The 21647-nt window shown below is 50.5% G+C and overlaps 1 protein-coding gene across 1 annotated transcript; it reads right to left on the reverse strand.

Annotated features, from left to right (window-relative positions):
* Nucleotides 1-12470: 12470 nt before the first annotated feature.
* On the reverse strand, nt 12471-20214 carry Znf205 (zinc finger protein 205). The gene is made up of 7 exons (XM_059269163.1): nt 20124-20214; nt 19433-19569; nt 17152-17362; nt 16852-16943; nt 16234-16354; nt 13984-14091; nt 12471-13753 (listed from the first exon to the last, which is right to left on the reverse strand). Exons 2-7 carry the CDS (start codon nt 19487-19489, stop codon nt 12693-12695), a joined length of 1650 nt encoding a protein of 549 aa, XP_059125146.1. The 5' UTR covers nt 19490-19569; nt 20124-20214; the 3' UTR covers nt 12471-12692.
* Between the last annotated feature and the right edge of the window lie 1433 nt (nt 20215-21647).

Here is a 21647-nt window from a genome sequence, read left to right on the forward strand (position 1 = left end):
CTGATCCCTGGGGACACTGAGACGGAGGCCCACCTCTGCCTGGACAGGTGTTAAGCATTGTTGCAATCTGTTAAAGCCACTATTGACGTTAATAGTTAGCTTTATCTTGTAAACATCCTTGATGTTTATTTTCCTATAAACAGACAAGACCAGACTGGGGCAGTTGACTCCGTATGACAACCGTTGGACTCTCCCTTGTTGCCCATGTCGCCATGAGCAAAGGGACTGTTAGTCACACATCCAGCCGTAGTGACCTGAGGTCAGCACCAGCTATGGTGGACACCTTGAGAAAACGACACATAGATAAAAGCTGATTGTCCCTGCTCCTGAGGGCGGAGCCTCAGCCAGGGCTGTTTGAGACAGGCATAAGTTCTTGCTGTCAAAAGCCTCTGAATTCTAGATAACCCTGAAGCCATGTCCACCTAGGCTACGAAGGGAGCACTCCTCTCTCCTGTGATTGATTGCTAAAAGGCAAGGCTGTGATTGTCCAAACACCCCTCCCCACGGCATGTAAGCACGCCCATTGGACGCACAGCAGGCTGGGAGATAGTTGTGTTACCTCTCCTGGTGTTGCTGTTTTAGTCCCAGTGAAACTCTTAAGTGGTCTTACCTACTTGTAGTAGTGAAGCCTGGGTTGGTAACACAGTGACAAGAAATATAACAGTGTATGAAAGAACGTTAAGAGCCAGGTGGTGGTGGCACACGCCTTTAATCCCAGCACTGTGAGGTAGAGGCAGGTGGATCTCTGAAATAGAGGCTAGCCTAGTCTACAGAGATAGTTCCAAGACAGCCAGGGCTGCACAGAGAAACCCTGTCTCAACCCCCCCCCCCAAAAAAAAAGAACATTGAGAAAGATTGGAGTCAGACAGAATGTCACATGCCTGTAATCCTAGCACTCAGGAGGCTGAGGTAGGAGGATCATCAAGAGTTTCAGGCCAGTCAGCCAGGCAGTGGTAGCCCACACCTTTATAATCTCAGCTCTTGGGAGGCAGATGCAGATGGATCTCTGAATTCGAGGCCAGCCTGGTCTACAGAGCCAGTTCCAGTACAACCAGAACTACAGAGAAACCCTGTCTCAGGGGAAAAAAAGGAGGAGGAGGAGGAGGAGGAGGAGGAGGAGGAGGAGGAGGAAGAGGAGGAGGTTTAGGCTAGTCTAGGTTATGTAGTGAGTATCAGACCAATCCAGGCTACATAGTGAGTCTGTCCCCAAACAAAACAAGACTAGGCACCTGTTATGGCCCACATGTAATTCCAGCGGCCAGCCTGGGCTGCTGTAATAGCAAGAGCGTATCTCAAGATAAAAGAAAGATTGGTGAATTTTAAAGGTATCTTTCTCGGTATTCACCTATGGCCTCTGTTACCAATCAGTTATCTCAAGTCCTTTTGTTCCAGACTGGGGATAGGTGACTCATATAGGTCTTCTAACAGCTCTTATAGCTCTCCGTGTCTCATAACAGGGAGTGAAGCAAGTGGTGCCCTCCATCACTTCAGCGTTTGTGTAATCCTAAAGATGTGTGTATGTGTGTGTGTGTGTGTGTGTGTGTGTGTGTGTAGGCCCAAGGTCAATGCTGGGTGTCTTCCCCTATCATTCTCCCTTTGTTTGTTTGGTTTGTCTGTTTTGAGGCAGGTCTCACTATGTGGTCTTCTCTATGTACACAACGCTCTTAATGTCCAAGCCATCTCTCCACCCACCTCCTGCATTCACTTTTAAGGCTTGATGACACTCAAAACCATTCAGTGTACAGCCACTGGTTGTATCATTAGTGGCTATATCACAAGTTCAGAAGGGCTTTCTATTTAACAACTGGTTTCAGGATGGAGAGACACAGAAAGACAGTTTCACTGTAGGACTCAAAGATAGAAATTCAAGACGCTGTTTACAAAACATCTTGTGGAGGTACCTCACAAGAACTTTCCCTGAAGTAACCTTACCCATGAACATCTGAGAGTCAGTAAACCCAGTTACATTGACTGGATACAGCAGTGCAGAAGCAAAGGAAAAGTTCATCCTAAAGCCCAAGCCCATGGGTGAGGCAGCGCCCATTACCCAGTATCTGCTACTTCCATGGTTCACACGTGCAGTCTTGAAAACGGGAACCTCTAAGTGACAAGGTCTTCCTAAACCTTAAAGTGGAGATGAGCGAATGCAACGCGCCCATGTACACTAAGCGTGTTCTCAGTGCCTAGCATCACTTAAGATGTTTTATGCAGACTCTGTCCTCGGAGCCAGACACATAGACAATAGTGTTCTACTGTTTATACAGAGAAGACAATCATGGCAGAGAATGCTGTGCCCAAGACCATACAGTTACCATGCAATAGGTCTGGCAATGTGACCTCCTCTCTGACTTAGTGGTTTCCACTGTGGTGAGGTACACATAACATACATTTTCCCATCGTGACTTTTTATAAAAATGTATATGTGATTGTGAGTGTATGTCCTGTGTGTGGGGATCCCCAGAAGCCAGAAGGCGGCCTTGGGTCCCCTGGACTGGAGTCACAGGTGGGTGTGAGCTGCTTGGTATGGGTGCTGGGAACTGAACTTGGGTCTTCTGCAAGAGCAGCAAGTGTTCTTAACTGCTGAGCCATCTCTCCTCCCTCTCGACCATCTTTAAATGAATTTTCATTAAAATTAATTACCTTAACAGGCAGTGGTGGCACACACCTTTAATCTCAGCACTTGGAGGCAGAGGCAGATGGATCTCTGTGAGTTTGAGGCCAGCCTGGTCTACAGATAGAGTTTCAGTACAGCCAAGGCTACACAGAGAAACATTGTCTTGAAGAATTAAAAAAAAAAAAAAGTAGCTTGGGCTGTAGAGTTGGCTCAGTGGTTAAGAGCATCTACTGCTCTTGCAGAGGACCTGGGTTTGATTCCCAGCACCCACATGTGGTTCCCAACCATCCATAACTCTAGTTCCAGGGGATCTGAAGTCCTCTTTTGACTTCCTCAGGCACACGCATGGTACACATACATACTTGCAAGCAAAACATTCATATACATAAAATAATCTAAAAAAATTTAAGTTTCTTATGCCCAGTAGTGGTGCACACACTGTTAATCCCAGCACTCAGGAGGCAGAGGCAGGTGGATCTCCATGAGTTCAAGGCCAGCCTGGTCTACAGAGTGAGTTCCAGGACAGCCAGGGCTACACAGAGAAACCCTGTCTCAGAAAAAAATGAAACAAAACAAAAATCAAGTGTTCTTGCATTGGTGTGTGGCTATTACTATCCCCAGAACACCTTTCCAACTTGGAAACTCTAAACCGTCCCCGTTAAACACTGTCTTGGATTTCTATCGCTGTGATAAAACACCATGGTCTTAAACAACATTGGGAGGAAAGGACTTATTTCTGCTTAGAATTCTCAGGCCACATTCCATTGCTGAGGGAAGTCAGGGCAGGAACTCAAAAAGGATAGAACCTGGAGGCAGGAGCTGATGCAGAGGCCGTGGAGGAGTGCTGCTTACTGGCTTGCTCATCATGCCTTGCTCAGCCTGCTTTCTTAGAGCACCCAGGACCAGCAGCCCAGGTACCACCCACAGTGAGCTGTACCCTTTCATATCAAGTATCAATCCAAAACCTGCATCACAGGCTGGCCCACAGGCCAATCTGGTGGGGGCATTTCCTCAAGTTAGGTTCACTCTTTCAAAATAACTCAAGCTTGTGTCAAGTTGACATAAAAACTAGCCCCAATTAAATACTGACCTCCAAGATCCCCTCTAGCCCACTAATAACCACCATGCTTTTTTTGTTGTTGTTTGGTTGGTTGGTTGGGATGTTTGTTTCTTTTTGTGTTTAAAGGTTTATTTATGCTCCCCAAGGAGCAAGAGAGTGCGGTGAATCCCCTGATGCTGGAGTTATAGGTGGTTGTAAGCTTCCTGGCATGGGTGCTGGGAACCTAACTTAGGTCCTCTGGAAGCACTCTTAACTGATTAGCCAATCCTCCAGCCCCAGTTGCTTGGTTTGGGGATCTTTGAAACAGGGTCTCATGCAGCCCAGGCTGGCCTAAACTTTGCTATGTAGCCAGGTGTCTTAGTGACTGTTCTACTGGTGTGACAAACACCATCACTAAGGCAACTCATAGAAGGAAGCATTTCACTGGGGCTCACAGCTCCAGAGGGTTAGTCCATGACCATCATGGTGGGAAACATGGCGGCAGGCAGGCAGGTTTGCACTGGAGCAGTAACTGAGAGCTCACATCCTGGCCCACCAGAAGGAGACAAAGTGAGCTAGCAGGGAATGCGGTGGGCTTTTGAAACCTCAAAGGTCCTCTAGAAGTACTCTTAACCAGTGAGCCATTTCTCCAGCCCAGCTGGAGTCTCAAAAACCAGTTTTTGTGGGGTTTTTTGGTGTTATTTTGCTTTGTTAATTTTACATTTATTTGGAGAGTGTGCATGGAGGTCAGAGAACAATGGTTTTAGGGGGCCGTTTTTCTTCCACTGTGTGGGTCCTGGAGCTAGAACTCAACTCCTTAGTCTTGACAGCAAGCTGCCTTACCCGTTAAGCTACCTCACCAGCCCATCTTTTGGATTTTTCCCTTTGAATTGATAATTTAGGTGCAAGCTTCCAAATGTAAAGTGCTTACAGTGAAATCTCCTCTTTTAGTCTCCCTCCCCTGCACCTCCTTTCTAGAAACAAGCAGTACCATGCACTGCAGAGAGGTTTACACTCAAACCAAAGAAGTACGTAAGTGGATCCTTTTGACTATGTCCTAGACCTTGTAGGTTTTGTTTTTGATTACTCTGTGTGTGTGTGTGTGTGTGTGTGTGTGTGTGTGTGTGTGTGTGTGTTAGTGGTGGTCTGGGGGATCTGGGCTTCTCGTGTGTGCTGTGGAGAAGTCCTTTATTCATCGGTGTCCCCCAAGCCTGATCACAGTGATGCTCGAGAATCATGTAACTTGTGTGACTAGAAGTCTAGCCGCTTTCCTCAGAGGGCTTCAGGGTCCTGGGTCTCTGTCATCCCCTGTCATTTGTGCAGAGCCTAGGACCTCTGGTTCTCCATAGGTAGTGAGTCTACAATTGCTTCCTGTAATCCGAACTGCCCCAATATCAGCTTGAAGGGAGATACAGGTATGCAGCTTTCCACATCCTCTGACCTAGGTTCCCCTTACTGCTTCCAAGCAGGACTTCTGGATGCTCCCTGCTCCCATTCTCCACTCCACTGCCACCAGCAAATGGCCCATAGTGTGAGTTCAGTTACAATGACAACAGAAACTGGGTTGAGAAAAGAGAATATTTGTTTATTGCGCAAAGCAGACGCCCAAGTAAACAGCGTAGTCTCATAAGTTGAGCCCATGTGCTGCCCCAGCCTCTTCATGCTGCCTGATACACACACACACTGCAAGACAGGAACCACCTGCACCTCCTCAGCCTCTATCTTGAAGCTTGCCACGAACTCTCCTCTGGCTGTTCTGGCCCTCTGTTGCAGCTTTGATGGACGCCCAGGGTCCCTTCCTCAAAGGCAGGATGGTGTGCCAATTCCCTCTCTAGCTGCCCAGAAGGCCCAGGTTTGCTGATTCTCAGAAACACGAGTCTGATGACCAAGCCCATCTGGGGATCTTTGGGAGAGCATCAAGCCCAGGAAGTATGGCATCTTCTAAATCTTAGAATTCCAGGGGGTAGGAAAGCTCAGGGTAGGAGGGGCAATCCTGTGTCATTGAACCTGTCTTTCCAACAACAGATAGCCCAGGAGGAACTGTTGAAATCCCAGCCTGCAACAGGCCCAAGATGCTAAGAAACCTTAGTGCAGCTTCTGGGCTCAGGGTCCTGCACAACTCTGGCAGTGAGGGTCTAGGAGGTGCAGAGACTCACATCCTCAGACCCATCATAAGAGTTCAAAGCCCCTCCCGATAGGTTCAGCCACTCAGCATCTCTAACTAATCTGTCCAGCAGACCTTGGATACCTACCTCCTATCTTGTCCTAAATGTCCCTGGATTCTAGCTCAATCCTCTGGGCTGTACTGCAGTCTGATCTAATGATCATCCCTAGCTCCTCCCTGTCCAGCCAACTGAGGGGAGGGGAATCACCCATTCCCTCCTCATCGAGAAGTCATACCACTGTCCTTCCCTTCCACAACCCCAGAGCCCTGACAGGCTCCCAGGCTCTGTGACGCAGTGTCACGCTGCACCCACATCAGGGAGCTGGGTTACATGCAAACCACATCAGGGAGCTGAGTTACACTGTTCACATCCTCTCCATCCTTCAAAGCTTCCAGTAGTCACTCATAAAAGTCCAAACCCAGAACAAAGCCCTGTCTCCCACCCTCCTGCCAGATGCCGGGTCTGTTTTTCATCTCCATCTCCCCTGTCTCAGTTTTTAAGAGCCAATCCCACCTCAGGACTTTTTGTAGAGGCTACACAAAACATAGGCTGTTCAAAAAGTACTGTTGGTTCTGTTTTCTTTTCCTTTTTGTTTGTTTTCCATCAATCTAAAGCAAAAAAATTCAAAGAATAGAACTCACCCTAATAGTAGTGAGCACCCCAACACACACCCTCCGCCCCTGAGCGAGACCACACCAGCCACAGTAACTGAGTAAAAGACGGGTGTGGGGAAGCATGCCGAAGGGCAGCAGTTGGCGCTGAAATAAAGAAGCCACCGAGGGCCCCGAGGGCAGTTCCCCCAACCCCAAGAAGTCACATTGATGGGAACTGGTGTACCTGCTCCTCGGTTTGTGGCCACAAGGTGGCAGTGTCGGCCACGCTGTCCCGCAGCTATGGGTTCAGCTGCCCACCTTCAGGGCTGAGTAGATGGTGAGGTTAACACTCTTCTAGAGGTCTTGTGTCATCTGACTTCATTAGTTTTTGGAAGTCTTTTTGAAAAATCAGAGTTCTGAGAAGAAAATAGAGGCAGTCACACAATGCTGTGGTCTGTGTGTACACTACCAGTGACTGATCAACTCTTTTAGAATTCAAAACAATCCAACCTCCAAAATACTCCAAAAATCAGCTTGACAGAACCTAGAATTAAGAATCCAGAACAGAATCAGAATCTAGACATAAATATCCCAGAGGGAGAGGACCCACATCTGCCTAGTTTTTGAAGTCTGTTGCAAAACCACAAGCTGATAAGCTTTATTGATTGTTTACCCATGGGCAGGCACAGGCACAGTATTTTTATTCCTCACACAGCCCAGAGCATATGCCCAGCCCCGCACTACTGATGTGGAATCTCCAATGTTAGACTTTCCAGGGTCAGTAAACTGAGAAGGTGATGAGAAAAGTCTGCCTACCCAAATGTGGATTTGTCTAGAAAAGAGTAAAAAGCTTGGTCCTGCATTGTCCACCACAAAGAGGGGACCGGGTTTGTAAAACTTCCAGAGCAAGGGCCTGTGAGGTGGCTTAGCAGGTAAGACAACTGACAGCCTGTGTTCCATCCCTGGGACCCACATGGCGGGAGGAGAAAAGTGACTCCCTGTCGTCCCCTGAACTACAGAGAGACAAAGACAGACACACAGAAAAATAAGAATTATAAGAAACATTCGTGGGCAGGCCAGGGGGATTAGCAATTCTCTAGGAGACCCCTTGAGGCAAGTGGGGCCATGACACCACCCTCTCCTGGGCTCCCTCACTCCCGAGGTCCCAGATTCTTCTGTTTCCAGATCGTTCTGTAGGCTCATAACTTTGCCTTTCATTGACCATCCTCCTAAGTGAATATTGTTCAAACGGATTAGGATCCAGGGCTATAAAGGTCAGGTCAAGATCTTAATTACCTAGTCACTGGAAACATTCACCTTGAACAAATACAATTCGGAAGACTGGGGATAATGAAGTACAATGATATCCCAGTAGGTCTCTGCCTTAGGGGGCTTTGGGGGCTCATAAGAATATGAGCTACATTAACGAGAGATGTACAATGCCTTAGGTTAAAAAAACAAAAAACAGAATTCAGAGGCCATGTGGTGGTGTTGCATGCCTTTAATCTCAGCACTCAGGAGGCAGATGCACGAAAATCTCTGAGTTCCAAGGCCAGTCTGGTCTACAGAGCAAGTTCCAGGACAGCAGGGCTATAAAGAAACCCTGTCTCAAAACCCCAAAACCAACCAAACAAAACAACAACCCACAAAAAACAGAATTCAGGGCTGGAGAGAAAGCTCAGTCCAGGAAGCTGGATGCAGGAAGCTCCAGTCCCAGGGAGAGCCCCTATCAAGAGTGACAACTGAGGATGACTTCTGATGTGAGCACACCCAGGCAAACACGCCTTGCTGCCACTAAAAGAGCCCTCCATCTGTGCCATGCATGTGAGACCAGAAGAGACCAGGAACGCCCATTGGCTCAGCGAGTATACTATTGATCCACAAACTCCAGCTACAGGCCAAGGTCAGGTCAGCATGTTTGGTTCTGGTGGCGGTGTTTTGGGTTTGTTGTTGTATGATTGTTTGTTAAGGTTTCAAAAGTACTTTTTTCTGTTTTTGAAGACATGATCTTCTTTGTAGTCTTGGGGAGCCTGGAACTCACTCTGTAGACCAGGTTGGCCTGGAACTCACAGAGATCCACCTGCCTCGGCTTCTCACTGTTGGGATTAAAGGTGTGTGCCACATGCCCAGCCACTTTATTATTTTTCCAATATGTTGTGTTTTAATGACTATATGCTTATTTTACTTGGCATCACCTGTGAGCTGGTTTTGAAGCAGTCTATAGATTAGTACACCAGCTAGCTGACGACTAAATGTCCCTTCCTTTGAGGTGACTCTGCCAAGAGTAGACAGACTTCATTCTATTCCAACTGGTGTTGTTGGGTATGTCTGTACAGCAATACAGAAAATGCTCCCAGGGCTAGAGAGCACTGGCTGCTTTTCCAGAGGATCCAGGTTCAATTCTCAGCACCCACACATCAGCTTACAACTGCCTGTAACTCCAGTTCCAGGGCTCTGACGCCCTCTTCTGGGCTCCTCGGCACCAGGCATGCACGTGGTGCAGAAATGCATAAAGACAAATGTTCATACACATAAAAAATAAATGCTGCCGGGTGTGGTGGCACATGCCTTTGATCCCAACACTGGGGAGGCAGAGGCAGGTGGATCTCTGTGAGTTCAAGGCCAGCCTGGTCTACATAGTGAATTCCAGGACAGCTAGGACTATGTAAAGAGACCTTGTCTCCAAAAAGAGGAAAGGAAGGAAGGAACGAAGGAAGGAAGGAGAGAGTGAGAGAGAGACAGAGACAGAGAGAGGAGGAAAACTCCATACTTAATAAACTTCAAAAATCTGAGCCCGGGGGTTGGGCGGTGGTGGCGCAGGCCTTTAATCCCAGCACTCCAGATGTAGAGGCAGGTGGATCTCCATGAGTCTGAGGCCAGCCTGATCTACAGAGTGAGTTCCAAGACAGGCTCCAAAGCTACGCAGAGAAACCTTGTCTCAAAAAAACAAAAACAACAACAAACCAAAAAAAAAAAAAATTCTTTTTTGATTGTTTTCAAGACAACTTTCTCTGTGTAGCCCTGGCTGTCCTGGAACTCACACGGCAGACCAGGCTGGCCTCAAACTCAAAGGTCTGCCTGACTCTGCTTCCCAAGTGCCGGTATTAAAGGCATGTGCCTCCAACACTGAGCAAATAAACGAATATTTCTATAATTAGTTGTTTTTTACTATGCCGAAAAGTTTACTTTGTTTTTATATGCCAAACTTTAGTATGAATATACATATGCAGCATTAAGCAGAAACCGTGCGAAGACAAAATTTAAAATATATCTGAATCAAAATAGTAATAAATAAAAGCTGGGCCTAGTGTTCTGTTTCCTGTAATCCCATCACATGAAAGGCAGAGGTAAGCGATCACTCCAAGTTCTACTCCATCTTGGTCTGTTTCTCCACAGCGCGTTTCAGGTAAGTCAGAGCCACAGCCCTGCAAGCCCCGGCGAGGAAAGGCAGCTGACAGAGGGAGTCAGTGAACACAGTCTGGTTCCTCTGAGGGCCGAACCTGGAGACCCGAAACCAGGACCATTTCCGAACGGTAACCTGGAACCGTTGCCCGGACAACCGCGAGGCTTGGGGCGCGGCAGAGAAAGCGCGCGTTGCTGGGACTAGCGTCGGCGGTGATTGGCTGGTTTTTCTCGCGCCCATCTCCCTGGCAACCGACTGGCTGAGGACAGGGGGAGGGTGGGGCTTCTGGTGTGGAAAAAAAAAACCTGGTCAGACTCCAGATCTATTGCCCGCCAGGAGCTCCGGGGAGCTAGCGTCCGAGGCCAGAGCTGTGTCTACAGACCTCCACCTCCACCCAGCTAAGACCACTCTTCGCCAGGACCCTGAACCATGGCGCGGGAAGCTCAGAAGGAAATGTGTTCGCTCTGTCCTCGCCAGCGCTCTGCTCTCAGCAGCACACTAGTAAACCAGACAGACAGACGTTCAACTGTGGCCATGTGCCCTCCGACATCAAGACCCTCCTCAGGCGTCCTATCCTTTCCTGACACCCCACCACCCAAGTCATCAGTTCCTTTCGAGACCCACAGCACTAACGCTTCATTTTATTTGTTGCTTGTTAAGTATTTCCAAGGCGCCCCTCTCTTCTGAACTTACTCTGTGTAATCTGTCCCAGTGGGTCACTGCACATCCCCAGTGCACCAGGCCCACAGCCTGAGGAACTGAAATCACAGTCCACAATACCCACCGTGCTAGTGAGTCAGTACGCTAAGGTCCCGCGAATTGTAACAAGTCTTTGCAAGCAGTCCCTCGCCCTCATTAAAGTGTTCTCGGAGAGAAGCCCACGTCACAGGTGAGAGCCCCCTCAGCCCCTCACACTGAGCCACACAGAGAAATTCCATTGCTGGCTGAGTGACAGGTGCAGACAAGATGGAGGTAGCAGTCTGTCTTCCTGGCCTCTGATAAATAACCATCTAGCTCGGCACGGTAGAGCACATCTGTAATTCCAGCATTTGTGAGGCAGAGCCAGTATGACCAGTGGTTAGAGTCATCCTTTACTGAGTTCCAGGCCAACTTCAGCTCCCTGAGATCCTTTTGTTTGTTTAAGACAGGGTTTCTCTGTATAGCTCTGGTTGTCCTGAAACTTGCTCTGTAGACCAGGCTGGCCTTGAACTCAGAGATCCGCCTACTTCTGCCTCCTGAGCATGTTCCAGGATAGCCAGGGCTATACAGTTTGTCTAAACAAACAAACAAAAAACAAAACCAAAAACCAAAAACACAGCAACAACCCTTCCAGACCCAATCTGCCACCAATTCCAGCCCTTTGGTTGTGTGACTTATGATTCAGGGGCTGGAGAGATGGCTCAGCATTAAGAGACACACATGTAGGCAAAACGCCAACACACATAAAACAAACAAACAAAACTGAGGCAACAAACCCAGTCAGAGAGCAGAGGTAATGTACACAGTGCATACAGTGTATCTGCTGCCTCTGCTTCATGCCCGGCCAGCTGTTGTTACTGTTGTCTGTATCCTCGTCAAGCTACAGAACTGTACCCCTTAGAAGCTTAGGGCCGCCCAGAGCTGCAGACAGTGTATGGTTCCCTGAGGCCTCTGATAGCAGAGCTGAATGTTCTCTTGGCAACTGAGCCACAGTGCAGGATCACAGGCTGGATCCTGGGTTTTAAAAGGAGCAAATGGGAATGGATGCTAGAGGTTAAAAGTCAGAACCTTTGTTCAATGCCAAACGGGAAGGTACAGCACATTATAAATGGCATATACCAAGGAGATGAGCAGCGGAGCTGGCAGCAGCTGAGGAACACGAGACAGGAGAGGGGTCCCTGCAGGAGTCCTCGGGTCCCTGGCAGGCCCCAAGGTAAGCAGATGGAGAGGAGACCCCCACAAAACAGCCAGGAGCCTGAGGCAGCAGATTCGGTGCTTCCGGTTCCCGATGTGAAAGCCCAAGGAGAGGCCAGGGCTCAGCGAGTGCCAAGTGCCCTTGGGACATGATGCCAGCTGATGGGACCCCTTTCCATGGCTTCAGTTTCGGAAGTGACTGGCTGTCTTCCAGCTGGGAAACCTGAACTCAGAGCCTTTGTTTACAGACTTAATGGTCCTAAAATGAGCTGGGTGGTTTACACCTATAATCGGAGTACCTAGAAGGCAGGGGCAAGGAACATCCGGTTACAAAGCTTGCTCCAGGCTACCCTAGGCTACATGAAAACGGGGCTCAAAAAACCAGGGTGAGATGGCTCAGCAGGTAAAGATGCCTACTGCCAACCAAGCCAACTTGAGTTCCATACCTGGGACCCACATTCTAAAAGTTGTCCTCAGACTTACTTCCACAGACGCGCTGTGGCACGTGTGTGCCCACACACATACACATATATAGATACCAACAACAACCACAAAAGTTATTTTTTTAAAAAAGGTCCCAATGTTCTGGAATAGGCCTTTGACAAAAGGGACCCTGACCCCAAGAGTCAGGAAAGAGAGGCTTCCAGGCCAAAAGAGGTGACTCGGGAATGCCTGAACGAGGACCCTGGTGGAACCAGGAGCTGCCGGACGGACGCTCAGAGATCGGCTCAAGCACCAGGCAGACAGAGCCACAGGCCACAGCTTGAAATCCAAGGCCTTTAATCTGCAGCTAGAGTGCTTGCCCTCTCCTCCCACGCCACCATGTCCCACCTGGTGCCAGCGCTGGACCCTTACAGCTCCCCGCCCTCATCCCGGTCCATCCCACTGGCTAGGACCCAGTGTCTTCTTCCCAGGGCTCTAGCATCAGCGGGGACTGTCCCAGCTACCCTGGGTGCTCTCACTGCTCTCTGTCTCTCTGTGGCTTCTAAGTGGGAGCAGGTGGGGGTGCGGTGAGCGCCCCCGCTGCCGCTGCCGCCCCCAGCATGAGCATGGCCAAGGCCTTGGGCCCGGTGGTGTGGATCTTCTCGTGCCGGTGCAGGTTGGAGCGGCGGCTGAAGCTCTTGCCGCAGAGCGGGCAGGAGTAGGGCCGCACACCGCGGTGGGTGCGCTGGTGGGCGGTGAGGTGTGAGCTGTGGCTGAAGCTCTTGCCGCAGTCGAGGCAGTGGTAGGGTTTCTCGCCCGTGTGCGTGCGATTGTGCGCGATGAGGTTGGAGCGCTGGCTGAAGCACTTGCCGCACTCCGGGCACGCGTAGGGCTTGACGCCGGTGTGGGTGCGCTGGTGCGTGACCAGGGCGGAGCTCTGTGTGAAGCACTTGCCGCAGACGGGGCACTTGTGCGGCTTGGCGCCCGTGTGAGTGCCCTGGTGTGTGACCAGGTCTGAGCGGCGGGTGAAGCGCTTGGCGCAGCGCTCGCACACGTACGGCTTCTCACCGGTGTGGATGCGCTGGTGCTGGATCAGCGTGGAGTGGTGGCTGAAGCTCTTCCAACACGCGGGGCAGGTGTAGGGCTTCTCGCCCGTGTGGATGATCTGGTGCTGGATGAGGTGTGAGCTGCGGCCGAAGCGCTTGCCGCAGTCCGTGCACGTATAGGGCTTCTCACCCGTGTGAGTGCGCCGGTGTGTCACCAGGTGCGAGTGCCAGCTGAAGCCCTTGCCACACTGTTCGCACTTGTATGTCTTCCTGCCCGGTTCACCGTCCCCAACAAGACCTTCCTCGCCACTTTCCAGGGCGCCCTTCTCCTCCTCGCTGGGTTTCCCTGGGCCGCTGTTCTCTGGGTTCTCGAGAGGCTGTGTGTCGGGTGGGGAGGGCTTTGGCTGCCTGGCTTCCCCAGAGTCTCTGGCCATCTTCGCACCCGGGCCACTAGCCACTTGCTGACCACACTGTGGCTCTTCCCCCGGAGCGCACCCGGCCCTGGTCCTTGAGGGCTTCGTATCCTCTAGGGCTGCCATGGCTAGGGTTGGTACCACCTTGCCCATTTCCACAATTCCTGTAAAAAGGCAGGGTTGCCAGTTGAGACAAACTTCTGGAGAGCCTAAGGGATGGGCAGGCAGAGCTAAAAACCCGGGAGCTAGATTCTGGGGGACAGGAAAAGGGAAGGGGAAGCCAGGGGACCCCTCAAGACAAGAGCCACCCTCCAGCAGTAGAGGGGTCTGGAAACCCCGGCACCCACACCCACAAGGGGGAGCCCCAAACTAAGGCATTTGCTAAGGCCCTCACCTGAACCAAGGCCTCTTCTCTCCTCAGCACCTGGTGGTCTGCTGGAACTTGCCACCTCGTCCTTCCCCTGAACTTGGGGGACCCAGAAAGGTCTGCTGAACGGAAACCCTGTCAAGAAAGAAAAGCTGTGCTTCTACCCAGTCATGGAATCACTCCCCAAACCACACTCCTCCCATGATCCCTCATCTCCAGCCCCACCTGACTGAACGAGGAAAAAGGGGGAGCAGGGGCCTTAGAAACCTGAGACAAGACAACAGGCACTCACAAGTTCCTTTAGAGCCAGGCATGGATGGGAGGCTGGCGAAGGGTACTGAGCTCAAGGCCAGACTAGACTACACAGTGAGACTGTCTCAATAAAAATTAGTAAGCAAGATTTTAAAAATTCCAGGTTTGGTGGCCCATTTGTGGAATTCCAGCACTTAGGAGGCGGAGGGAGGAAGATAAGAAGTTTAAGGTCATTCTCTGCTCGGCTGTGCTATGAGACCCTGCCTCAAAACAAAATTTAAACAAATGGATAAATAAATATATGTATCCGTTCAGAAGGGCTGGAGTGTGGCTGGGGCAGGGCCCTGGCCTGGTATGTGTGAGGCCCATCCCTAACACCACATGAAGTTCAGCAGATCGCTTTCCTCGTCACAGCTGCCAAGCAGGGGGACAGCAGCAGGGACCGCAGAAGACCACCTGCTCCTGCATCTGCATTCAGGGGAACCGGGGATGGTGCAGAGGCCAAGCTCCAAGGCTGGGACACTGATGTGCTGCGTCCCTGAGGAATTTGGTGTAGTCAGTAAGAGAAGAGGGCTGTGACTCTCACACCTCAATGGAGTACAGGAATTTGTTAGGTCACTGGTTACAGCCTGATTGAGTCCCACGTCCCCTCTAACATCCAAGGTTTGCTTGGACTTGTTGGTCTGGGCCCTGGGAAATGCTAAGAAAGGGTAGTAGGCAAACCTGAGCTAACTACAGGAGTGAGTGGTTGATATGCCCAGAATGAGTCTCAGGGCCACCATCCAATCATCAACAGAACTGCCAAGGCCATGGGGCCTGCCAGCTAAGCCTGTGTGAGGCTCTAAGGTCCATCCTTAGCAACCACATTAAAAGCCAGACACAGCCCCAAATGCTTGTAGTGCTAATGATGGGTAGATATGTGGATACCTGGGGCTCAATGGTTATCAAGCCTAAACAATCTGGTGAATTTGAGACCAATGAAAGACCATGTCTCAAAAAAATTGAAGTGAGCCGGGTAGTGGTGATGCACCCCTTTAATCCCAGCACTCAGGAGGCAGACATAGGCGGATCTTTAAGTTCGAGGCCAGCCTGGTCTACAGAGTGAGTTCCAGGACAGCCAGGGCTACACAGAGGAACCCTGTCTTGAAAAAATCAAAAAACAAAACACAGTGGACAGCATTGAAATAACACTCAAGGCTAACCTCTGGTCTCCCCGTCCCCCTGTCCCCCCCGGCCCCCTCCCCAATGCACACACACTGCTTAGGCCCAGGGATTCCACCTAGTAAATTGGAAGTAGCTACATGATGGAGGACGACAATGAAGTGCTGAAGACATCATCAAATTCTGTCAAGATTGGTTTGGAACCGAGGAGTCAGAAGCCTGGACTGAGATGCAAGCCCTCCCCACCCCTGGAGGCGCACACTTGCCTCATAGGTTCCCTGAAGCAGCAGCAATACTTCTAGCTTAAGGACCTGAGAGGCGAGCTGATGGCCCATCCAACCGGGAGCCTCCAGAGGACACATCTAAAGCTGGGACTCTGAGAAGAACGCAGCTCGGGGACAATGCAGAGAAAGGAAAGACAGAATCCCACACCAACACTGTGCAGTGCTGCGGCCACTGACCGCCACGGCGGCTGCGTCTTTTTAAACAGCCTTTGAGATAAGCGTCACTACTTAGCCCTGCAGGCCTGGAACGTCACAGGTAAGCATCAATCCTCTAGCCTCCCAACTGCTGGGGTTAGGTGTGAGCTACCACACCCAACACTCTGGCTGTTCAAACTCCAATCTAAGCTGATCAAATGGAGTTGGAAATTAAGCCCTCCTATCCCGTTTCTAGAACTCAGCAGGCACTTGGCCTGTGGTCACTGTCCTAGGACAGATGCAGACATGGCCATCTGTGGGGAAGGTTCTGCAGAGCAGTGCTGTCCAGATAAAGAAGAGAGGAAAGGGAGAGAAGGTGAGGGTGGGTGGCAGCCTTCAACACTCCTGAGGCCACAGGAAGGCGCCACTGCAGATGAGCCCTTACCCAAGGCTAGCCCATTTTTCTCCTGTAGTACATCCCTGTAGAAATTTTGCTGTGTGTGGTCCAGCCTTCCCCACTCCTCCCGGGAGAGGTACAGAGCCACATCCTCAAAGGTCACCGGCATCTGAGACAACATGAAAACAACACTGTTCAGAGTTTGCTGTGGACAAGGTAAGAAAAAATGTCAACACCAGGTCTTCAAACTGCCGCCTCCAGTGACCCCATCACCTGGATTAGATGGGTGGACGGAAGAGCCCCCCAAGCATGGCCTTCTGTGGGATGTGATGGTCAGGAGCAAGGCAGCATCTTAGGGTCCACGGGCACAGCTCAGGCCCCCACATGGTCTCCACCCTAAGCTCATCTCTCAGAGGAGGATTCTCAATGACAGACCGGCCACCCTGCTCCCTCTGCTTCTCCACCAGCTGGGCCAGGACTGCTGGGAGCCCATGTCTTGGTGAGGGCTCCCAGGTGGCCCAACAGCACTTTAGCAGAAGGTTCTGACTCGAGGCAGGGCGGGTCACATGCTGAACCCATTACAGAAAAGACTGTACCATGTGAGGACCAGGAAGAGTCCTGCCTCTGTCCTGGGGCGGGCAGGGGGGACCCTCAGCGGACACTCACCTGGGACCAGGCAGTGAGGAGGGCCGTGGCCACTCGTCGTCCTCTGGTCCTTCCCCCTCGGGAAAGTACGGGAATCCAGGGTGAGGGAAGAGCTGCGGGGAGACAGGGTCCTCAGAGCAGCCGGCAACCTGGGCCACGATGCTCCCCCAGCTACCTCAGCCCTCACCCGATCCAAGGAAGCCGGTCACCCACTCCAAGGCTGCCAGGAGGCAGAAGAAAATCTGGGGCCTCTACCTCCCTCAGTAAAACCCTCAACTCTCCCCAGAATGCCTCCCCGAGAAAAACACACCCTTCTCTTACCTCCGCCAGGCAGAAACAGGGCTTTCTCCTTAGAGCCAGGACTCCGGGGCATCCAGCCCTGTGTTTCTGGAGCTCTGTCCTCCAGTGATACCCCCTCAGGGTGTGGTTCTTCTGGCTCTGCCTTAATATGTGTTGACTCCTGAGAGGCGGCCACGGCTGTCTCCCCCTGCCCAGAGAGCATGTCTCCACAGCACTGCTCATGACCTGGATCCTAGGAATCACAATCCCTGTCAGCACTGGACTGGAGAGCTGGTGGAGACAGCTGGCTAGTAGAATGTACACTCAAACATAAGGCACACTTTAGAGCAGTACTTCTCAACCTTCCTAATGCCGGGACCTTCATGAGGTGACCCCCAACCACAACATTATTTTCGTTGCTACTTCATAACTGCAGTTTTGCTACTGCTATAAATCGTAATGTAACCGGGCGGCGGTGGCGCACACATGCCTTTAATCCCAGCACTCGGGATACAGAACCAGGCGGATATCTGTGAGTTCGAGACCAGCCTGGGCTACAGAGCAAGATCCAGGAAAGGCACCAAAACTACACAGAGAAACCCTGTCTTAAAAAACCAAAAAATAAATTAATTAATTAATTAAAATCATAATGTAAATATCTGATATGCCGAATATCTGATATGTGACCCCTGTGAAACCCAGAAGGGTCTTTGACCCACAGGTTGAGAATCGCTGTCTTAAAGGGTCAGCCTCTTTCTATCCAGGGCTCACCGCCAGCAAGGACAGGCAGAGGATGGAGGATGCACAGTCCACATGAACAAGGCACCCTGGAAGCAGCTGTCACCGCTCCACAGAAGCCTCATATGACACAGAGCAGTGTAGACCGCTATTTTTTTTTAATATATAAGAAAACTAAATGTAGTGGGTTAAATAGCACCCCTCCAATTCCCTGTCAGCCGTGAATGTAACTGTATTTGAAGTCAGGTATGGTGCCACAGCCTGGAATCCCAGGATTTGGGAGGTGGAAGCAGGAGGGTCAGGAGTTCAAGGACACCCTTGGCTACACAAGCCGTTCTAGGCCAACCTGGACTACAGGAGACCTTGTCTAAAAACAAAACAACAAAGAATGGAGCCATGGGCTGGAGAGATGGCTCAGAGGTTAAGAGCACTGTTTGTTCTTCCAAAGGTCCTGAGTTCAATTTCCAGCAACCACATGGTGGCTCACAACCATCTGTAATGAGATCTGGTGCCCTCTTCTGGCCTGCAGGGATATGTGCAGACAGAACACTGTATACATAATAAATAAATAAATCTTTAAAAAAAAAAAAAAAGAAAAGAAAAAAAGAATGGAGCCTTATTTGGAGAAAGGGTCTTTTACAGAGATAATTAAGTTAGCAATCTTGAAATTAAATCATTGGATGTTTAGGGTGGCCTACACCCAGGGATTTAGATCTGGGTGAGAACAGACGGTACAGTTAGGTCTGGTGGTGCCAACTCGGGAAGCTGAAGCAGGAGGATAGCAAGTTCAAGACCTCCCAGGGCTACTGGGAGTCCAAAGCCACACAAGAAACTTAGCAAATCTGTTTCAAAAATCAAATAAAAAGTCAAAAGAGGATTTGAGATGTAGCTCAGCAGGAGACCGCTTATGGCATATATGACAAATAGGGTTCAGTCCTTAGTAACGCGCGCGCGCGCGCGCGCACACACACACACACACACACACACCCGACACACACACACACACACACACCCGACACACACACACACACACACGACACACACACACACACACCCGACACACACACACACACACACCCGACACACACACACACACACACCCGACACACACACACACACACACACACACACGACACACACACACACACACGACACACACACACACACACACACCCGACACACACACACACACACACGACACACACACACACCCGACACACACACACACACACACACACACACCCGACACGGGCAGGCAGCTGTTACAGGCAGAACTCAGACTCAGAGAGAGGTAAGCCATGAGGAGGCATGGCCCAGGAGGAAGGGAGTGGGGAACAGAAGACCTCCCTATGTTCTGTGACTGCTATGCCCCTTACTAGACAGAGCAAAAACACACTGTAAAGACTGACTGGAAGCTATTTCCCATGATGCCGCTCCCCGCCCCCACACACCCCTACCCAGTGCCCTCATCTGGAAGCCTCACTCCTGCAGTGACTCTCACTCTTCCTTTTGTCCAGATATGAGTTTTGAAAATCCCCTCTGCTCCATTCCAAGGCATCCCACCCTCCCTAGGATCCCACCATACCTCATGGGTTTTCTCCTTGCTCTCAGCAGCCAGGATGCTTTTACTGTCTGCAGACATCTTCTGTATCAGAGAGAGGAAGAACAGCAAATGATTCTCTCCCCTGCTCGTCAAGCCCCCTCCAGGTTTTAGCCAGGGTCCTGGAAAAGAGGAAAGAAATCAGCATCTGGAACACCTCCAAAGTGCTTCAGCACTCCTTACGTCTGACCAGAGTGCAAACGAAGTCTGCAGGACCCTGTGGAGCCCGTGCTGAATGATGTTTTCTGATTTCTTTGAAAGGAATGGTATTGTCCCCTTGTCCCCTTTGTCACTGAAGCAAGAGCCTCAAATCTCAGTGAAGCCAGCTCAGGGAAAGTGAGGGCTAAGTCGGAATCAGGGTTTCTTGTCACGAGGCGCAGAAAATTCTGCAGAGAGCCCACAAAAGAGGTGCCAGTGCGGTGGTGCCTGCCGTGTGCCCCAGGTGGACACAGCCTCGCCTGGAACCCACGACTCAGCTGCCCACTCTCAGCAGTTCTCTGGAAGCAGCAGCTTCCCCTCGGGGGCGTTCATCCTGGTCATGGTCCGGTGGGCCATGTCCTCACCTTCCCCATCCTGGGTTCAGCCCCCTTATTCTCTCCTGCCAGCCTGAAGCCCCTTCTGCAAGCTGACTGCACAGGCCGATTTCCAGGTGCTTTCCCAACCATCCCTTTCTCACCAAGGTAGAGGCAAGGGAGGCACCTGGGGTGCCGTGGAGTACCCCTCCAGGGGGTGAAGCGAGTCTTGGCAGCCAGAACTGAACGGGCCGGCAAGCCCGGTGGAGGCTGGGATTAGGGACAACAGGAAGTCCCTTCCAGATCCCATTCCCCACTCAGCTGCAGCTTTACAGGGTTCCCAGCTTCGAGGGTTCCGGTTCAGGGGGTCCCCAGCCTGCGCTGCACCTGTCTTGGCTTGGGAGATAGGGTCAGATCCATAGTGCTGGTTCACAATGATTACTCTACCCATCAGTGTCTATGAACACTGACACAGAAAAACTGCAGATGCGCCGGGCGTTGGGGAGCACGCCTTTAATCCCAGAACTCGGGAGACAGAGGCAGGCGGATCTCTGGATCTCAGAGTTCCAGGACAGCCTGGTCTACAGAGTGAGTTCTAGGACAGCCAGGGTACACATAGAAACCCTGTCTCAGAAAACAAACAAACAAACAACAATAAAACAAAGACAAAAAAACAGAAGATGTGTTTTTAGACTCGAGTGTTTGATGATTCAAAGATTGTGTTCATTCTTTTTTTTTTTTTTTTTTTTACAAGAGCACAAACCCACTTTTATTTATTTACTTTCATTAGTTTAAATCCGGGAAGGGTACAGCATCACACGGATTCTGTGTCCGATGGCCTTTGCAGGAAGGTTGCTTCGGAATTTGGCACGAACCATGCCACTGTTTCCATGGGCCCGGGTTACTTTTCCCCAGATCACTCTGGTTTTGTTTGGTTTGCCTCCAGGTGTCACTGTGTTGTTTTTTGCTTTATACACATAAGCACATCTCTTGCCCAAGTAGAATTCAGTTTCATCTCGAGCATAAACACCTTCAATTTTAAGAAGACCTGTGTGCTCTCTCTGGTTCCGGAGACCTCGCTTATAGCCAGCAAAAAAAGAGCATCGTTGTACTGAGTGGAAGGGACAGGACCGTTCTTTCCAGCACACAACACATCAGAAGAGCATATACTGCCTATCCGGCCCCTGGATTCATTTAAGGCTCCTAGGTTAGGAGGTCCTCTAGGTCCTCGAAGACTGGCACAGAGTTCTGGATCTCTGAATGCACTTAAGAAACAGGATTCGTCTCTCAGTAGCCCACCCTGATGCCCTACCTGTCTGCAAGATGGGAGAGAAATTGGATTTGTCAAGACCCACTCAGGCTTGGTAATAAAGGGGTATAGAGACTGACCCAGAGTGAATTTGAGAGGCATAGAGAATGAGTATGACCAAACTACATTGTATGAAATCCTCAAACAACTAATACAAATATTATATATATATACATATAATTTATTTTTTTATTTTTTTTTTAAAGATTTATTTATTATATATAGAGTGTTCTGCTTGCATGTATGCCTGCATGCCAGAAGAGGGCACCAGATCTCATTATAGATGGTTGTGAGCCATCATGTGGTTGCTGGGAATTGAACTCTGAACCTCTGGAAGAGCAGCCTGTGCTCTTAACCTCTGAGCCATCTCTCCAGCCCT

Source organism: Peromyscus eremicus, chromosome 8a (genome assembly GCF_949786415.1).
Source record: "Peromyscus eremicus chromosome 8a, PerEre_H2_v1, whole genome shotgun sequence".
NCBI classification, from domain to species: domain Eukaryota; kingdom Metazoa; phylum Chordata; class Mammalia; order Rodentia; family Cricetidae; genus Peromyscus; species Peromyscus eremicus.